The 20,829-nt window shown below is 38.5% G+C and overlaps 1 protein-coding gene and 1 pseudogene across 1 annotated transcript; one reads left to right on the top strand and one right to left on the bottom strand.

Annotated features, from left to right (window-relative positions):
• The first annotated feature begins 303 nt into the window (after window positions 1-303).
• Window positions 304-17,248, top strand: LOC142537107 (protein TPLATE-like). The gene is made up of 7 exons (XM_075642679.1): window positions 304-1,587; window positions 2,015-2,611; window positions 2,982-3,343; window positions 3,956-4,259; window positions 4,677-4,799; window positions 15,340-15,795; window positions 16,547-17,248. The coding sequence occupies exons 1-7, from the start codon at window positions 457-459 to the stop codon at window positions 17,078-17,080; spliced, it is 3,507 nt and encodes a 1,168-aa protein (XP_075498794.1). The 5' UTR covers window positions 304-456; the 3' UTR covers window positions 17,081-17,248.
• Window positions 4,806-13,988, bottom strand: LOC142537114 (uncharacterized; annotated as a pseudogene).
• Window positions 17,249-20,829: the final 3,581 nt, after the last annotated feature.

Raw genomic sequence — 20,829 nt, 5'->3', positions numbered from 1 at the left:
GGCGAGGTGGGGCGGGGACAAATTTGTTATCTCCATCCATGTCGTCTAATTTCATCCCTACCCACAAATCCGCTCCAATTCCGTTTTTTTTTTGTTCGGGGAATCCTCGAACCCGATGGGATCAAATCTTTATGTTCGCTCTTATCTCCGTTTCAAAAATATTAACGAGACAAGACATGATAAATACGAGAATTCTCCAAACCAGCTTATTATTATCTACCATTGTTAGTAATAATTTTATTATCGATATATATTATTATACGAATTCGACACACGAACTGTTTCAGGGTTTAAAATTCCCGAAACCAGACCCAAAACTGAAAAAATAAAGAATCCCCGTGTCTGTTTCGGAAAATTGGCATCCCTACACACCACGCCATTGTTAGAACAACCACCGGCTCAACATTGATATTCGCAGTTGGACAGAAGATGAGCTGTTGAAACTCATCTCTGCAAATGGACATTCTATTTGCTCAAATCCAAGCTGACATTCGCTCCAACGACGCCCTTCGCCAATCCGGTGCTTTACTCCAAGCGCTCCAACAATCAGCCGCTGGTCGCGACATCTCCGTTATTGCCAAATCCGCCGTCGAGGAGATCGTCGCCTCCCCCGCCTCCGCTGTCTCCAAGAAACTCGCCTTCGACCTTATCCGTTCTACGCGCCTCACTCCAGATTTATGGGAAATTGTTTGTACCGGTATTCGCATCGATCTCGATTTCCCCGATCCCGATGTTACAGCTGCCGCCGTCTCAATTCTCTCCGCCATTCCTTCCTACCGCCTTGGAAAGCTTATAACTGATTGTAACAAAGAGATCTCCTCTTGCTTCGATTCTCCCAGTGATAATCTCCGCTTCTCCATCACCGAAACCTTAGGCTGCATCCTCGCACGTGACGATCTCGTGACCTTGTGCGAGAACAATGTTAACTTACTCGATCGTGTCTGCAATTGGTGGAACCGAGTCGCGCAGAACATGCTTGACAAAGCTGACTCTGTTTCCAAGGTCGCGTTTGAATCTGTTGGCAAGCTATTTCAGGAATTTGACTCAAAGAGAATGAGTAGACTTGCTGGAGATAAGCTGGTTGATACTGAAAAGTCCGTCGCAATTAGATCGAATTGGATTTCATCCATGGTTGATTTTGTGTGGAAGAAGAGGAATTCGTTGATGTCTCGATCTTTGATCCTTCCCGTCGAGAGTTTTCGAGCTACTGTCTATCCATTGGTGTATGCAGTGAAGGCAGTGGCTTCGGGAACAATTGAGGTGATCAGGAAGCTTTCGAGGTCATCAAAGAGTAAGAATGACAGTACGGCGTCCACCGTTGGAAATGCAGAAAGGTTTGTGGGAGTATCAGATGTGGTGTCACATTTGGCTCCTTTTTTGGCGTCTTCATTGGATCCTGCATTGATATTTGAAGTCGGCATCAATATGTTGTACTTGGCTGATATTCCTGGAGGGAAGCCGGAGTGGGCTTCTGCATCCATAATTGCAATTCTGACTCTTTGGGACAGGCAGGAGTACTCTTCTGCTCGCGAGAGCATTGTTAGAGCTGTTGTTACAAATTTGCATCTTCTTGATCTTAGCATGCAGGTTCGTGTGCTTGTCTTAGCCCATCAGTTCTTTATTCTATCTTTTTTTAGCTTGATCTGGCTACTGATTAGTTTGTTCATCTGTATAAATTATCAAAACTAATTATGGATGTGGTAAAAATTCCTTATGATGGCTGATGTGTGATTTGCTTGACAAGTAACAAGGTCCAACTATTTGATTGAGCACACACCCTTTCTAGCAGAACTTCTTTTCAAACTCGAATATCATTGATTTAGGCAACTTATATTAAGCTTTTCATATGCGTTTCATGTTCTATGCAGTCTCAGTATTCTCTTGCATGCTAGATTCATTGTAATAGATGAAGTAAATGGTTCCCTATCTTATATGAGTGATCTCTATACCTATGATTCTATCTCAATTAGAATTCTGGCCGTGACTGACAATTGCATCATTATTTTGAGTTTAGGTTTCATTGTTTAAAAAGCTGCTACTTATGGTTAGAAACTTGAGAGCTGAATCAGACCGTATGCATGCTTTAGCATGCATCTGTAGAACTGCTCTCTGTGTTGACCTTTTCGCAAAAGAAAGCGTTCGCCGAGGTCAAAAACCTCTAGCAGGAACGGATATAGCATCACTTTTTGAAGATGCAAGAATAAAGGATGACCTCAACAGTGTAGCTAGTAAGAGCTTGTTTAGAGAAGAACTGGTTTCCATGCTGGTTGAGAGTTGCTTCCAGTTATCTTTGCCATTGCCTGAACAAAAGCATTCACGTATGGAGAGTAGAGTGATTGGAGCCTTAGCTTATGGAACGGGTTATGGTGCATTAAATTGGACTGAACCAGCTTTGGAAGTGGTGGAAGTGTGTAGGCCATGTGTTAAATGGGATTGTGATGGTCGAACATATGCTGTTGATTGCTATCTTAAATTGCTTGTTAGACTTTGCCATATTTATGATACCAGAGGTGGTGTCAAAAGAGTCAAAGATGGGGCATCTCAGGATCAGATATTGAATGAAACACGCTTGCAAAATTTGCAGCGGGAACTTGTTAGAGATCTCCGAGAGGTTTGTAATGCTTTGTGAATTACGTTATTTCTATCTCCTTGGCTTTTAGGGAATAATTATAGAGTTTGGAGGTTATGCTGATCCTGAGTTTAGAAGTATCCTAACAAAATTTTACAATACATTGTTCATGTCTTTTACCAACTACAAAGTTAAATATTTGAAAAAACATTTACATTTCCACAGTTTAAAAAATCTCAAGAGTGGCATTTGTAAAATATCCGTATTTATGACTTAAATAATTTCAGTTCAAGGTTTAATGTCAGTTAACATGAACTGAATAATTTATGCTTCTCTAGTACTGTTCGATGCAGATTGAGTCAATAGAGAACTTGTCGAGTATGTTGTCGCATAATTGTATTAAACTTTTCAGGTGAACACCCCTCAAATCTGTGCTCGTCTTCTCTGGGCTATTTCAGAGCACATTGATTTGGAGGGATTGGACCCTCTACTTGCTGATGATCCTGAGGACCCATTAAACATTATCATATCAAATTGCCACAAGGTCCTATTCAACATAGACTCATCTGCAAGCACGACAAATCGGCTTCAAGATGTTCAAGCAGTTCTGCTATGCGCACAACGTTTGGGATCCCGTAATGCTAGGGCTGGGCAGTTGCTGACTAAAGAGCTTGAAGAGTTTAGGAGCAATCCCTCAGCTGATTCAGTCAATAAGCATCAATGCCGTTTAATACTCCATCGAATTAAATATGTTTCAAGTCACCCGGATGACAAGTGAGCATTTTATCTTATGTTGATTGATTGATATGTCTAAAATAGTTTATACTCTGCCTTTTCAAAAGTGCATTTTGTACTTGTCATGTGCGTGGTGTAACAGTCCTCATGCATGCGAGTCAAATCTTTTCTTCCTTTATCTTTTTTTCAGTTAGTTGGGTTTAATTGTATTTATTTTTCTCCTTCCTGATATACTACTGTATGAGTTTAAATGGAACCTAGACAAAATGTAAACAAGTTTCATATGTACTAGCTGGTCATGACACACACAATGTATGTGTTCCATAGAAAAATGGAGAATGAAGTATTTTTAAAAAAAAATTAAAATGAAAGCTATCAATTTTGAAATTAAAATGATAGGAAAGAAGATATGATGTAAAGATAAAATGTGGAATATTAAATTGCGTGGATAAAATGTAATTTTGAAATTATAAAAAAACTTCACCAATAGACCAAAAGTTAGATACTCTAGGGGGTTAACATTAATTAGTAGTATTGGTAATGTTAAAGTATTGAAAATTTAAATTGTTGCCTGTTTGTTCTGGAGTTTTGGCTTCTACTTTAGTGTGATCACTTGCTTTGGTTGCCCTGATTTTTCTTTTAATTTTTCAGGTGGACAGGGGTAAGTGAAACCCGCGGAGACTATCCATTTAGCCACCACAAGCTAACCGTCCAGTTCTATGTTGCTTCCACTGCTCAGGACCGTAAATTAGAGGGTTTAATTCATAAGGCTATTTTAGAATTATGGAGACCAGATCCCAATGAATTAGCTCAATTGTTGGCAAAAGGAATTGACTCAAGTATGACTAAGGCACCTCCAAGCGCATACACTTTGTCTGGTAGTAGTGATCCTTGCTATGTTGAAGGATATCACTTGACAGATCCAAATGATGGAAGGATTACTCTTCACTTGAAGGTTAGACTACCCATTGTTAGCAACTTCTGATGATTCTCTAATTAGGTTTGCTTCTCAATGTACGTTTTGGATTTTATCTAGTGAAATAATTGTTTTCTTTTGCATAATACATCAAATGAGCTGGACAATTGGCGTTGAACTTTCTAATCATATAAACCGCTTTCCAAATATCCTTATTTTGTTAACCAGTTAATGATCAAGTGTATGCTGTTTCTTCTGGTATCAACATACTTTTCAAGTGCACCTCTTTATGACCGTTTGCAGCCATTTAGTAAGCAGAAATTGAGTTCTTAACACAGATAGTTCTATCTTTTGTATTTCAGACCAACAGTTCTTGAAGTTCACTCTAGAATGTACACTTCGCACTGCACTTGATTCAACTACTTCTTATTCAGTTAATAATGCAAGTAATTGCAGGTTTTGAATCTCACAGAGATAGAATTAAATCGGGTGGACATTCGAGTTGGCCTTTCTGGTGGATTATACTTCATGGATGGAGCTCCACAAGCTGTGCGACAATTGCGTGATCTTAATTCACAGGTTAAGTTAGATTATCCTGCTTCATTGTTGCATCATGTGCATTTTACCTTTTCTATTTGAATATTTCCAGGGCCAGACTATCGTATTTTATGATTTTAATGTCTCATTTATGAGAACAATTTATGAGGATGGCAAGGTTCTTCATTGAAAGTGTGCTGAACATTGCGAGGCTTGCGGACCCTGTCCAATATTAGCGTGCAATATAATATATTTTATTTAATTACAACAGAAAAAACATTTTAAATTTCATTTTACTTGGGGCTAAAACGACAAGTATATATGGTAGACAATCTGAGGAGAAACAAGTTCTCTTATTTTTCCTATGTTAAAGTCATCGATTAATACACTTTATATAGATCAAGGGAATAAAATCAAATCCCAATAAAGTTGGGAAATATCCTATCATACCAATAAAATAGGAGCCTGGTTTAAAATTAATCTATAAAATCCTAACTACTCGACACTCCCCCTATCGTTGGTGCGAAAATATCTATCCTCCCCAACTTTCTCACTTGTTCTTCAAAGGTTTGTTTGGATAAGCCCTTAGTTAGGATATCAACAACTTGTAATAGGCTTGGAACTAATGGAATAACTCCGTCTTCAATTTTCTCTTTTATGAAATGCTTAGTTCTCTCATGAAGAATTGGATCGTGAATAATGCTAATGGCTGTTTTGTAGTCACAGTACAGCTTGATGAGAAACTTCATAATCATTTATAGATCCTCCATGACTCGTTGAAGCCACGGTGCTTCTTTGTGCCATTGTTCTGAATTCTGTATCAACACTACTTCTTGCAACCACTCCTTGTTTTTTGCTTCTCCATGTTACCAAGTTGCCCCACACAAATGTGCAATAACCCGAGGTTGATCTTCGATCAGCAACTGATCCTGCACAATCAGTATCTGTATATATTTCAACTTCTCGTTTCTCAGTTTTATCAAAGAGCAATTCCTTCCCTGGAGTTTCCTTTAGATATCTCAGAATTCGATATACAGTTTCAAGGTGTTCTACACATGGCGAGTGTATAAATTTGGTCACCATACAATGTCCTGGCGTGTGTGAGATAGATAAATCAATCTCCCGACCAATTTTTGATATCTTCATGTATCCACCGCAGCGCCATTGTTGATATCTCCTGGCTTCTTGTTGGAATCTGTAGGAGTATTTGATGGTTTGCATCCACTCATCCTTGTGTCCTTTGGGATATCAAGAATATATTTTCTTTGGGACACCGTGATTCCCTTTCTTGACCTTGCTACCTCTATTCCAAGGAAATACTTCAACTGCCCCAGTTCTTTCATTTCAAACTCTCTTGCCAAGCTCTTCTTTAACCAATTTGTCTCTTCTATATCATCAACATAGACAATTAGCACGGAAGTCTTTCCACTATTGGACATTTTTGTGAAGAAGGATATCATCAGATTGTCCTTGATAGTAGCCTTGGCTTCTCACACACTTTGTGAACCTTTCAAACCATGCTTTGGAGATTGTTTCAGTCCATAGAGTGATTTCTTTAGCATACACACTTTGGTCTAAGCTGATCAGTAAATCCAAATGGTGGTTCCATGTAAACTATCTTCTAGATCACCATTTAGAAAAGTGTTTTTCACATCTAGCTTATTTAGTGGCCAATCAAGATTAGCAGCAACAGAGACCAACCATGCTTTATACTATTCCAGAGATCCATCAGAATTGTATTTTGGGGAAAATACCCACTTACACCCTATAATAGATTTCTCACTTGGTAGACCAGCCTTCTCCCGGGTAGAGTTTTTTCCAGAGCTCTCATCTCCTCATAAATCTCCTCTCTCCATTCAGGGATCTTTAGAGCTTCATGTACACTATTATGAATACTAATGACATTTAACTGAGAGACAAACAAACAATAGGAGGATGACAGTTTTTTATTAGAGACAAAGTTTGAAATATGGTGTTTCGTGCATGATCGAGTACCTTTTTCTCCGGGCAATGGGAAGATCAATGTTGTTTTCAAGAGTGGTCGGGGCATCATTCTGAGTTTCAGGATCAGGTCCACGGGTCTCCCCTTTTCTTTGCACCATTGTTCCATGTATAAACCAACCATTTGAACTATTTCTTACATGTCTCCACAGTTATGTCGGATTGATTAAAATTTTAAATTTCATAGTTTGTTAGTTCTATATTAAAATCAGACTCGGTTAAGTGGTCATCTTCACTGTCTCTGGACTCCCCCCGAATATGAGGAGTGTAGAAAGACTTGACTTCAGCGAATGTTATATCCATGGAGATAAAAAAAATTTGGTAACAGGGTCAAAACACTTCTACCCCCGTTGGTTTGCAGGATAACCAACAAAGATACACTTCCGTGCCTTTGGGTCCAGTTTCAAAATACCAGGATCAAAGTTATTAACAAATGATAGACTACCAAATATATTCAGAGGGAGTTTAGTCAGAAGACGCGTATTGGGAAGTTTTTATGAAAAATATTCATGGGGGATTGAAAATTCAAGATCCTGGATGGTAGTCTATTTATCAAATAGGTGGCTGTTAAAATTGCTTCCAAAGATACTCAGGCACTTTTGTTTCAAAACTTATTGCTCGAGCAACTTCAAGGAGATGTCTGTTTTTCCGTTCAGCTACACCATTTTGTTGAGGTGTATGGGGACAAGAGCTTTGGTGAATGATCACTTGCTCTTGAAAAAACTTTCCAATTATATTGTTAAAGTATTCCCCCCATTATCACTCCGAAAAATTTTGATCCTGGTGTGAAATTGAGTCTGAATCATTTGAAAATTTTTTGAAATGTGACTCATGCATCAGACTTACCTTCCAAAAAGAAAACCCAAGTCATACGTGAATGATCATCAATGAAAGACACAAAAACCACCGTTTATCAGTAATTGTTTTACTTTACATTGCCCCCAAACGTCACTGTGAATCATTGTAAATGATTTGGACCTTTTATAAGGTTGAGACGAAAAAGTAGACCGATGATGTTTGGCTAACTCACAATATTCATAATGCAAAGTAAAAGTATTTTTATTGATAAACAACTTGGGAAACAATCTTTTCAAATAAATAAAGTTCGGATGACCTAACCGACTAATGAAATATCATCGACACTCGAGTAGAAAATAGAGTTGAGACACTTGTCTGGATCACGTATGCCAAGTAAGGATTTGACAGTAAGAGAGTAAAGACCACCATCCTAGTCTAGCATTGCCAATCGTCGTCCCCGAGGCCAAATCCTTAAATTCACAATGAGAAGCCAAAAATATGACTCGACACTTAAGATCAGCAATGAGTTTGCTGATTGACACAAGATTATACGATAGGGGAAACATGTAACATATTTGTGAGAGTCAAGGAAGGTGAAATAACAAAAGTTTCTTTCCCGACAACAGATGCAACAGAGCCATTAGCAATTTTAATTTTTTGGTTTTCTGCACACGGTATATATGAGGAGAAAAAGGTCATATGATATGTGGCTCCCGAACGAATTTGCAATATTGTACAAGGATCTGTTTGGACCAAGGAACACGAGGGCTTGGATTTATCAAGTCGATAATCAAACAATTGGAATAGTTGCTCTAACTGATCCTTTGTAAAGGGAATCTGAGGAGGATGAGGGCATTCCAGAATCTTCACCATCTGCTTGAAGGGCTCGACCACTAGTATTCGATTTGTTGTCGCTAACTTTTTTCTTAAGATGGGTTGGTTTCGCATGTATTCTCCAGCATGTTTCTATAGTGTGTCATGGCCTTTTGCACCTCACAAAATGGTCTACCTTCAGAACCTGTCTCTATACTCACAAGGGCCGAACCTTCAGACTCTATGGTGGGTTCAGAGTGTTTCAGCATCACTTGGCGTCGAGTTTCTTCACGCCGGACTTCAAAAAACACCTCCCGAACGCTGGGCAGAGGTTTTCTCCCAAGTACACGACCTTGAACCTCATACAGATCCTTATTTAATCCCGCAAGAAAGACAAACATCATGTTCGGTCCAGTTTTGCCTTGTATCGAGTACAGTCCTTGCCACTCTCTCACTCATCTACATCGAGGAGGTCCAATTCCTGCCTAGAACTATCGACTTGTTATAATAAGTTGTGACATCTTTGTTGCCTTGTTTCATCTGCCATACAAGGGTATTTAGCTCGTACAGTTGAGAGTAATTTTCAGAATCGAAGTGAATTTCTCGGATGGCTTCCCAAACCTCCCGAGCCATGTGTAAGAACATGACTGGTTTATCGATTGCTGGTTTTTTAGAGTTGATCAACCATGCTGTGACCAATGAATTTCGGAACACCACTGCTTGTATCTCGGGTCAGTCAAACACGGGACTTTCACTTCGCTGTTCATAGACCTTAGTTTGCCTTTTCCATCAATAATCAGCCGGACTGATTGTGCCCACTACGAGTAATTCTTCCCATCCAATTTGTGAATCGTTAGTTGAAGGGAAGAATCTTGGGGAGTGACATGCGATTGGGTTCTACTACTGTCACTGCTTGAACCGTCACCTTCACTACTGGAACCAGCGCCGACGATGGCTGCTTTAAAATTCATGGTCAATCCCAACCTATTGCTCTGATACCATATAGAATAATACGAAAGACAATTTGATGAGAAAAAATTTCTCTTGTTTTTCCTCTAGAGTCATGGATTAGTATATAAATCAAGGGAAGGGGGCAATAGGGCATTCTACAGAAAATTTCACCGCTGTAAAATCAAATCCCAATAAATCTGGAAAATATCCTATCATAACAATAATGTAGGATCCTAGTTTAAAATTAAGTCTATCAAATTCTAACTACTCGACAACGTGTTTATATATAGTACTGAAAATATTTTAACTTTAACCACGCCAAGGTATTTTTCAAGCGATGTATTCAACTACGAAGACAACAAGGATTTGAAAACAATGGGATTTGAATGATGCAGCATGAAAATGCAATGCATGTTTTGAGATGTAACATTAGACATAAGCTGCAGGATAAAAATATTGTGCTCGAACCTAAGCGAGCAGGGTACGAGGAGTGGCTGCATTAGCATAGTTCACTCCACCAGTATACTGTCGTGTTCTAGATGCCTAACAAACCAGGATTAAGGTTCACCGTGCCTTATCGACCAATAACTACATCACAAGCCAGTCATAGCTCTGTATAATCCTCAAACTCCGCCTCAATCAAAGAATATTTATGACATGGCTAACAAGGAAAACATTGCGCAACATGTGCAATTTAGTCATGTATTAGTATAACAATAAAAAGATGCGTGCTATTAAACATCACTTTCTTCAATGCACCGTAAACAAATGGGATGCCATGGTGATCCATGTACACACGCAGGAGCACAAAAACATATTATGTTGCCTGGTTATAACGTACCTTAATCTTTCATACAATGGCTGAGTGATGTGAACTATTAAAATGTGATCAATCACTCTAAACAATCACCATCCTCTAGAGTAATCAAAATAGAAAATATGCTTTATGAAACACTGAATTCTGGTATCTTAAGAAACAATAAATGAATCAAAACAAGGGATTTCTAAGTCACGTGAAACCAAGGTTATAAAATTCGCTAGGCGTTAGTCGGGCGCCAGCCCAGCGCTTAGGCCGCCTAGACGGGGACTAGGCGCCACTAATCGGATTCTACGATATCAAAACATAATAAATCATATACTAGAACTTTAACACAATAACATCAAATTTAGAATATGTTCAAAATATTCCCAACATAGTTTAACGTGTCATCTCAATAAAATAAGAAAGAATTCAGATTTCTTCCAAAATTCACAATAAAATAGTCTAATGTGTCATCACAAATTTACTTCACTTCTTCTTCTCCGAAATTTTCGACAACTTGTTCTTCATCAGACACAAAATCAATATCATCATTTTGATCATCATCTTCTTCTTCAGATTCAAAATCATCCTCGTGAAGTTCTCTAACTCTAGAGCTTCTTCGGGGTTGTAAATTTTCATCTGCCCCAGTTGTTTCGTCAACTAATTGCCAAGTGAGCCTCGAACCTGGTTCAACTTCATTTTCTTCCCCTACCATCCACAATCCAACCTTGTGCATTTGAAGCATCTTTTTCAAGAAGGACGTCGACATTTCTTTCTTTCTCTCTCTTTTGCTTGTTAAACAATTTAGCATTAAATTGGACAAATACTAGATTGTTCAACCTATGGACATCCAACCTATTTCTTTTCTTTCTATGAATCTAAAAAAAACCGAGAAAGTAATCAGTATAGTTAGGAAGATGAACATTTCTTTAAAAATCAATAATTTATTTTAATTAAAGTTTAAACTTACTCCTTCAAATGCACTCCAATTTCTTTCGCACCCAGATGAACTTGTAGTTAATGAAAGAATCCTCAATGCCACTCTTAGCAAGTTGGGTGTGTGAGCACCGTATGTACTACACCATGTACATGGATCAAATGTATCGTCATTTTTTCACATGCTTTTGCAGCCAATGCTTTCCCAAATAACCCAGTCTTCTCTCTATATTTTTCAAATTCCTTGTTAATAATTGTATCTTGCAGTTCAAACTCATCGGCATGCAAAACTTCCATGCATTCAAAAATTCCTGCCGCGACCTCTCCATAAAGAGCAATAGAACTATCTTTGTAGTAGAAGTAGGGATTCAACAAAAAAGGTTGTGGTATGCAATGATGTATCAAGTCTATCCTTCATTTTTGACTCAATAATCACTATGATATGTTGATAATTTGATTCGACATTGTTAAGGGCCACATTGATATCTTCTTTAGCTCCCCCCATATAGAAACCCCGTGGATGACTTTCTATCTCCATCAACCAATCGGAGAACTCTTACCAAAGGAGTAAATATTTTCGAACGAAGTGTCACACCATTCCAAAAACTCATGCTCATCACAGTAGAGTAAGCCAATTTCCCTTTGTTTGTCTTTGACCATTTACAGTTCTCCCACATATCACTTGTAAACATGGCCCTTAAACTAGATTTTTTCTCAATCAAACTTTGCAATGTGAGGAAGTTTGATGCAAACCTGGTAACTCCTGGCCGGACTATGTCTCTGTTTTTCATAAAACTTCTCATCAATGACAAAGTCTTATGGTGAGCATAAATGAAAATTGTAAAAGACTTTGCTTGGTCGATAATCTTTTTAAATCTTGGAAGCTTGCCAATACTTTCAAACATGAGATTAACAGTATGAGTTGCACATGAACTCCAAAATATCCCTGGCCGCTTTTCTTTCATCATTTAGACGCAGCCATATTGTTGGTGGCATTGTCTGTTACAATCTGAACAACATTATGAGCTCCTACTTGTTCAACACACTTGTCAACGTACTCAAAAATAAGTCCAGCTGTATGTGCCTCATCTGAAGACTTCTTAGACTCTAAAAATACAGTACCCTCATTGCAATTAACACACAAATTTAATATTCTTCTTTTTTTTCTATCACTCCATGCATCTGTCATAATCGAGCACCCATTCTTTGCTCATTCTTCTTCGTGATTCTTCAACAGTTGCTTTGTTCTTTCAACTTCAGCTTTCAAAAATGGCTCTCTAAGTTGATATTGAGTTGGAGGCTTGAACCCTGGTCCAAATTGACCCTCTGCTTCCATTAGTTGCTTGAAGCTATCATTATCAAGAGCATTGAATGAGATTCCATTTTCGTAAGCCCATCTCCCAACATATTATTGAATTTGTTGAGTTCTCTCTTTGAAAAGAGCCTCATTTATATTTTTTTGGCGAAGCAATTTACTCCCAATTGAACTTACATTTTCTGGAGCAATCATCGATGCATATCTATCCATGGGGCCAAGTAGATGGGGCTTTTTAATTCCATCTATCCCTTCAATTTCAGCATCTTCTTCTTCGTTTAGAGAAATATTCATCTCCGCTCTACAACTTTCTTCTTCCAATATTATGTTTTTCTTTTTGTTCCTCCCTTCTAAAATATCCTGTTTGCACTTATTACGATCTTATTGAGATGCGATTCGACACCCAGATACATTTCCAGGTATATTTCCTATGTGCTCCTTGATTCTATATACTCCACTAGACATCATTTTCCCACACAACTTACATTTAACTTTGTCGAGGTTCTTAGGATCAATCAACATACCAAACTCCTATCCGATTGTCATTTGAATTTCTCTTAAAAATCCCAGATTCAGGCTGAGTGACAGATGCAGTGGACGATGGATTGCATGCCATTGTCACCCTCCAAATCTTGTTGAATACGAAACACTTAAACCTTTTCAGCAATAGACCTAAAAATTTGATGTGATAACACCACACAAACAAACGATAGTACTAAAAAGCTCAAAGTCTTTCCATATATTTTGAAGCATGAAGAAAAATGACACTGAGCAAGCAATGGTATAGTCACAGTAGATTTTTAAGTACATTTAGATACAAACATGAAACAACCATCATAAGATTACTCCCATCCGATGTCACAACCTACTGCTTCTACCATAAACCTCTTGCAAGTTGCACCAATAGCCATCCCAAACACCCACCTTCACAAAAGTTCCACTTTCATGAACCATATAGATATGCACACAAATCACAAGGGTCAATACAAAAATACATAAACTGAAAATCAAGCCTCACTAATTCCAAATTATTCCAATACTTATTCCGAATGCACGGCCAATACTTATTCCAAATAATTAAATGCACGGCCAATACCTTGAACGAGGAGTGCTTCTGGAACGTACACCTTGAACGAGGAGTGCTTCTGGAACGATGCTTGCTTCTGCCTTCTGGAACGAGGCTTGCTTCTGCCTTCTGGATCGAGGCTGCCTTCTGGAACGAGGAGTGCTTCTGGATCGAGGCTGCCTTCTGGAACGAGGAGTGCTTTGGAAAATAACGATAAGAAAGAAACGCAGCAGCCCAGAAAGAAAAGCATCATACCTAGTGGGCCAAAACTTTATTTTTTTTAAATGAGCTTCTTAGCGGATCATTGAATTTTGAAGCCCAAAATTTTTTTTTTAAAAAAAAACAGGCCCACCTAGGCGCGCCTGGGCTGGCCGCCTAGCACCTTATCGGTGCGGCCGGCCTCCGCCTAGCGCCTCGGCGGCGCCTCGGCCGCAATTTAGAACGCTGCGTGAAACCAAATAACTCAAATACCATTATCAAAATTATACCATATGTCATTTTAAAGGTTGTAATACTTAATTCAAGAGCTTTAGGACCTATATTTGCCATATTCAACTTTAACAATCAAGTAACCAAGTGAGACAGACATCATTAAGAAGTTCTTGACGTGAAAAACATGGTTTGCAGTAGGTTCTTGGAGTGATGGAGGTTTCGAGGCTTGGCTTTGAAGAAAAATATGGAGTGAGATGCTTCAGTTCTAGTTTTGGTCTACTGGGTTAATATGGCTGGAGAACAAGATAAAAACTCGTATGTGTTTATGTAGAATACTTATTATATCTGTCAGAAGCATTAGTAAGGCAGTTTGCGAAAGTTTACTGTTTTATTTGACCATGGATTTGCGCTAGGTCTGTGCACGGGTCCGTTTATAGTCAAATTCAATAATTTATCATTCATTACCATGGAGTCGTAGTAACTCTGTCCACGGGTCTATGTGGACTCTAGAAGCTATTGTCCTACATGTGGACATACCACAAATTCTAAATGGATCTGTTATAACTAACTATTCAAATCAATATTATTTTTGTGGTTGGGTCCATGGTGTTTCATAGAATTTAAATTTTCTTTTGTTCAGATATATCGTTGAAGAGACTTATAACGATTTTAAAATGCAATGATCGTAAGGCATTACAAAAATGCTCCACCACATGGGACCAAAATATGAAATTTTCTATAACTTGATGACGTGTGTTAAAAAAATATAAATACATAGTGATGTTACGCCGAATCACATAATTAGATGATTAATTCGAGGAATCAGAAACATTTTAACAATTATCATCAAGTTGAGAGTATCATTAAAGCTAATTAATTTAACAGCAATCACTTCAAAGGGTCCAGTGACAACAAAACAACTCTCATGAGTATGTTTTGAAGGTGGATAGACAAAAAATGCTGTCTTAGAACATAGAAATTTCTTCAAAAAAATATTGAACTCTTCTGCACAAAAATCTGTGGCGCAGTATGTTTATAAGAAACAGGTAAGACCATAATTTCATCACTGCGTGGACTTTCTTACATTTACAGCATTTGACATTCCCGATATTTTCCTCGAATGTGTAGCTCTACAAATAGTTTTTGGTAGGTGCTTGATTTGCTGGTATTATCGTGGCGTGTTTCAACATATTTAGAGTATCGAGGTGCCAACATATGAGCTCACACAGTGTTTCAGACTTTATAATGCGCTCTGTTCGTTTTGCATACTAGATCTTAAGTTTTTCCTCAGTTGTCATTACATTTTTTGATCCTGACATTGCTGTTGAATTGCACTAAAAATTGATCAAATTTTTTTATCCTGGCATTGTTGCTGAATTGCCTAAAAAAATTTCAAATTCTAAATTGCTCTCGTTTTTTTGTAGTTGTGTGGTATCTTATTCTCTTTTTACCTACTGCATTTCTTTAGGAACCAGTAATCTGCAGCGTAACTGTTGGTGTGTCCCATTTTGAGCGTTGTGCCCTTTGGGTCCAAGTCCTGTATTATCCATTCTACGGTAGTGGTGCTCCCACAGATTATGAAGGGGACTATGCTGAAGAAGATTCACAAATTACGAGACAAAAGAAAAGTCTCAGGCCTGAAATAGGAGAGCCAGTTATTTTGAGATGTCAGCCATACAAAATTCCGATAACTGAACTTCTTTTACCACACAAAATTTCACCTGTTGAGTACTTCCGAATGTGGCCTAGTTTGCCTGCTATACTGGAATGTACTGGTACGTATACATATGAAGGAAGTGGGTTTAAGGCAACTGCGGCGCAGCAGTATGGGGAATCTCCATTTCTCAATGGCTTGAAATCTTTGTCTTCCAAGCCTTTCCACAAAGTTTGTTCTCACATTATCCGGACAGTTGCTGGTTTTCAGGTCTGTTTAACTTTCACGACTCCACTACTGTGCTGATACCACTCATTTAGATGGATCTTCTTCATATGCCTTAGATGTTTAATTTTTTCAAGTACTTTCTCCGCCACTGAGATCTCGTCACATATGCTTTTTGATTTTTATATAGTCCTTTCACAATTTTTGCGTAAGGATGCAAAATTAAGTTCATAAATTTTTTATAAGCTTTTCCTGCTACGCCTGGACGTCTATATACGGGCATGTACAAACATATATACTTTTTGGGTTATTGGGTAAATGAGAGAATAGTTCTTATATATATATTACATAGGAATTAGCTTGTAAAAAATTGATGAAGGTTTTGTATCATGGACATGCTTTAATCTTCTAAATTTTATCTCTATCCTTAAGCTTTATAGACAACTAGTAAAAGATGCACACGCGTTGTATGTGTTATTATTATTTTAAATTTGATCAAATAATACTAAACAGTTAACACGAAATTATTTTCAATTTAGAAGAGTTATTCGATTTAAAAAGAAATTTTGTTTAGATTTTTTCTACGTAAAATATGGAGTGATTTGATGATGTTTTTAGTAGGGTAAGAAGGGTAGTTATGAAATTAAATATTTTGGTGTCCTTTAATGTAGTTATTCTAAAGGCCTCACACTTAATAATATAGTATAGATTACAATGTCTCCCCGAGCCTTTTTTGGTTTGCGTTTCAACTTTCTAGCAACCAACCTCTCTTGTACAACTTTTGTGTCTTAAACAGCTTTGCTATGCCGCTAAAACATGGTATGGAGGTTTTGTGGGCTTGATGATTTTCGGTGCCAGTGAAGTGAGTAGAAACGTCGACCTTGGAGATGAGACTACCACCATGATATGCAAATTCGTTGTTCGAGCTTCAGATGCATCTATCACAAAGGAGATTGGTTCAGATCTACAGGGATGGATGGATGACCTCACTAATGGTAGTGTTGAATACATTCCCGAAGATGAAGTCAAATCAGCTGTTGCTGAGAGGCTAAGGATCTCAATGGAACGGATAGCTCTGCTAAGAGCAGCACGACCCCGTCCAAAGTCTCCCAAATCTGATGGAGATGAAGAAGAGAAGGAAGAGGAACAAGACGACGAGAAAAGGAAAAATACAGAGAAAAAAGAAAATGAGGAGGAAGACGGTGAAGCAAAGGGGCCTTCCACATTGTTTGAATTAACTGCTGAGGAAGTTGAACATCGTGCTCTTCAAGCCGCTGTGCTACAGGAGTGGCATATGCTGTGTAAAGACAAAGGTATTAAGGCGAAGTAGCTTTTTTTGCCGGTTTAGTAAATTATGCATTCCCATCAGCTTTTGTTGTACTTCTGTTTCATATTAGTTCGATATTTTTAGTTTCATCTTTCTCTGTGTATCATGGTATCTTGTAGCAATTGAGTTGCTTATTGGTTTCTATGTGAGTACACTCTTTCTCGAACTCAACGAATTGAGCTTGAAAAAAAAGTACAGTGAGTGAAAGTGTGAAACACGTTCTATAGTGGCTTGAAATATTTACGGTAGTGCAGGTAAACTTCTTGGATATTATCAAATAATGAGATCAAGTTTACTGGTCAGTCAATTTTCTTTGGTAATATTATATTATTTTAATTATCTATATTTATCGAAATTTCTTTTATATTAAATATCATTACTAAGTCATGAATTTGTACATTTTTATATATGTGTATTTGTGTTGTTTATTTATTAGTTTTAGTTTTACTCAAATGTTTTTACATTAATAATCTAATATTTATTTAAATCTTCCATTAGTTAATAATATACAAAAATTTGTGAGACGGTCTTACGAGTCAATTTCATGAAATATATATTTTATTTTGGTCATCTATAAAAATTATTATTTTTTATGTCAAAAGTATTAATTTTTATTATAAATATGAGCATTTACAAGAGACCTACTCTTAATAATATCTTATTTATAGTTTTTCCTAAGTTTTACATTAGTCCTTCCAAACAACATTATTTATATATTATTTTTTTAAGAAAAAACTTTTAACATAAACTTGCTTATCTGTTAATCAAAAAGTTGAAAAAATATTTTTATGGCAGGACTTTTTGGGGAACGATATTTTTTTGAATCAGAAGAACATGTTGAATGATAATTTGTTTTATTGGAAGATGATGATACCAAAATTTTACCACGGGTTCGATCTGGAGAGCGGATCTTCAAATCTTCACAGGGCTCCTAAATTCTGCACAGACGAGAATAGGGTTAGCGTGCGCTGGAGAGTTTTACAGCATGACCAATTCGATGCTTAAGTCAGTTCGGATAGCAAACTTAGGCGTGAAATATGCTAGTGCTAAGTGAGCAGGGGAGTGTAAATGTGTAAAACCATAGCACATGCCTGGTATTTATAGAGGAGAGTTTAATTACCTTGCTGGAGTAGGATTCCTGCTGAGATAGGAGACTCCAAACACTAGGACTCTATCCTGACGACGGCTAGGACTCTTGCCTTATCTGACTAGATTTACCCGAATCTCGGATTTATCGGGGCCCTTATCTATCCCTGAGAATATCTTCATATCCTTTAATTGCATCGGGGCTCAGAATTCTTGACTAATATGTGGGCTCGGATTTCTCGGCCTTTTTGTGAGCCTAGACTTCTGATAGGGCTAGGGATCCTGGGCTTGGACTTCTGATAGGGTTGGGGATCTGTGTGCTTGGATGGCTGATAAGGTTCGGGTCTTTTTAGGGGTGAGCTCGGATCCGTTCAGTTGTACCAAATTTAGGGAGCACCAGAACTAGTTTCATCATTCGGTTTCGCTGAATGCACTCCAAAACATGTGCGCAGCTTCAAACTGGGAGACTATGCTCAAATCGAGCGATATTACAAGCAGAAAAGAAGAGGAATCATACGGGGATTTAAAGTCTTGGATGCATAGGAACATAATTCCTCCTTGCATAGATGTTTTTAAAGATAGATGATGTTATCCGACTAAATTGGGTGAGCAAAGTCGGGGTGATCTACCGGATGGTGATATAGTGTTTAAAGAAAATGAGTAAGGAAAAAATATATCTTGTGAGGAAAATATATCTCTGTGATCTTGGGCTTCTACCTTGACCTGCAAACAATGAAATGAACTCGTGAATGGGCGTCGGAGGAGTGTTCGGCGTATCCACTCCGATGCTTAAGTTAGCAGGTGAAGAAGAAATGTGAAATGGCTTGTATATGTGTGAATATACGTGAGTGTTTGAGAATTCAAAGTTTCAGAATCTATAAATGAGATTGATACCTACTTATTTATAGGAGGAAATCCCATTATTACTTTGTTTTCATTGTCTACCTGCTAAGTATGGTAAGACAGCTGCCCATACCCTGCTTCTGATGATTTCTCTGACACGCCAAACCCATGTTGTTCTGACAGAAATGATTGTCAAGCATAAGGTAGCCCATACTGGTATACTCTAGTGGGGCACACTTCTCGAGATAGCCCGAGTAGAAAGTTCCCGGGAGCTGGCACGAGAGCCTGGGCTCCTGATTTTCCGAGGAGAAAATATCACGGGCATCCCCATGCCCGGCTGCTGAAGACAATAGCTTGCATATTGACTCTGATTATGGGCTATCCATTTAGTTTCCCGGGTCATCCATGACCCAGGGCTCTTAAGGGGGTATCCCCACCCATCCCTTAAATAGTCGGGTTAGAGTTTTACTCGCTATCCCGACCAGTAACGCTTGGGCTTAAATAGAAAAATAATCCATTCCGATTATAAAAGCATCGGGGGCTTAAAATATCCCAGACATGGGATGAGATACCGGGAGCTTCAGTATCCTGGGCTTTGAATAAGATGTCGGGGCCTCATGTCTCCTGAACTTTAAATAAGATGTTGGGGCCTCATGCCTCCCGAACTTTGAATAAGATGCCGGGCCTCATGTCTCCCAGACTTTGAATAAGATGCTGGGGCCTCATGCCTCCCGGACTTTGAATATTTTTGTCGTTTAGTATTCTTCGGACAGTCAGGATGATGTCATGATAACGTATGCCCTGGAATTCCATCGGTTAGGAAACTTTTTCGTATTTCGAGAATATGATAAGTCTGACGCTTTGATATATGTGCACGTCTTTTCATATTCTGGCACAATTTCCAAGATGCATCCTAGCCGTCCAATTCAACTTTAGATCAACTGTGGAGATCACACCTCTCTTTTGCTATATATATCTACACATACTTTTCATTTGTCACTTTCTGAAATTCAAATTCTCTCTAGATCTCTCTGACGCACGGCGCTTCCCTCCAGTCTCCGACGAACTTCAACCACCGTCATCTTCATCTCTGATCTACTCACGTAAGTCCCTTCTTTATTTCCTTACAAAAAAATGTCAAACTCTACCTCCTCTACCTCAGGAGCGAAAGCGCAAAGTTCATCGGAGCATGAATCAGCAGCGGTTCGCTCCGATTGCTCCTTTTCCCCTCCCCCCAGAGTTTCTTTGACTCTCCCTCCCCCGAAATCGAATAAACCGAGGATTAAGCCTTCTATTGCGGGCCCCTCTCGAGTTTTTAAGAAGTGGAAGGGCTAAGCTCTAGCCCCCAGCCCACCCTCCTCTGAGGCCCCGGGTGCCCCGTTGTTTTCTACCATGGCAAGCACTCTTCGTCTCGGGGCGAAGGAGGAGCTTAGAACCCCTTAGGATCTATCTCTTCTTCCTTCTTCATTCTTATCCCTATCCCTTCGGATAGGGTAGACAAGTCCCAGAAGGGTTTCTATACTTTCTTTAAGGACTAGCTCTGTAGTGGTCTTAAATTCCTCATTCCCTTCTTTCTACACTGATGTGGCCCATTTCTTTAAGGTCCTCATAAACCAACTCTACCCCAACTCCTTCCGTATAATTGCCTCAGTATTCGTTCTTTTAAAAATGCACAGCCTCGTTATCAACCCCCTCATCCTCTTTTACTTCTTCATTTGTCGCTTCGGTGACAATGATTTTTCACTCTCAGCCCGGCTGAAGAGCCGATTCCTTGATGACATCTCTTCTTCTTTGAAGGGGTGGAAAGGCAGATTCTTCTTCAT

Source organism: Primulina tabacum, chromosome 2 (genome assembly GCF_025594145.1).
Source record: "Primulina tabacum isolate GXHZ01 chromosome 2, ASM2559414v2, whole genome shotgun sequence".
NCBI classification, from domain to species: Eukaryota; Viridiplantae; Streptophyta; class Magnoliopsida; order Lamiales; family Gesneriaceae; genus Primulina; species Primulina tabacum.
This window is presented reverse-complemented; position numbering and strand designations above follow the sequence as displayed.

Coding starts and splice junctions, on each gene's coding strand:
- LOC142537107 (XM_075642679.1), top strand. CDS start 457: ATGGACATTCTATTTGCTCAAATCCAAGCTGACATTCGCTCCAACGAC. Junction 1,588..2,014: donor TTCTTGATCTTAGCATGCAG/GTTCGTGTGCTT, acceptor TTTTGAGTTTAG/GTTTCATTGTTTAAAAAGCT. Junction 15,796..16,546: donor GGACAGTTGCTGGTTTTCAG/GTCTGTTTAACT, acceptor TGTCTTAAACAG/CTTTGCTATGCCGCTAAAAC.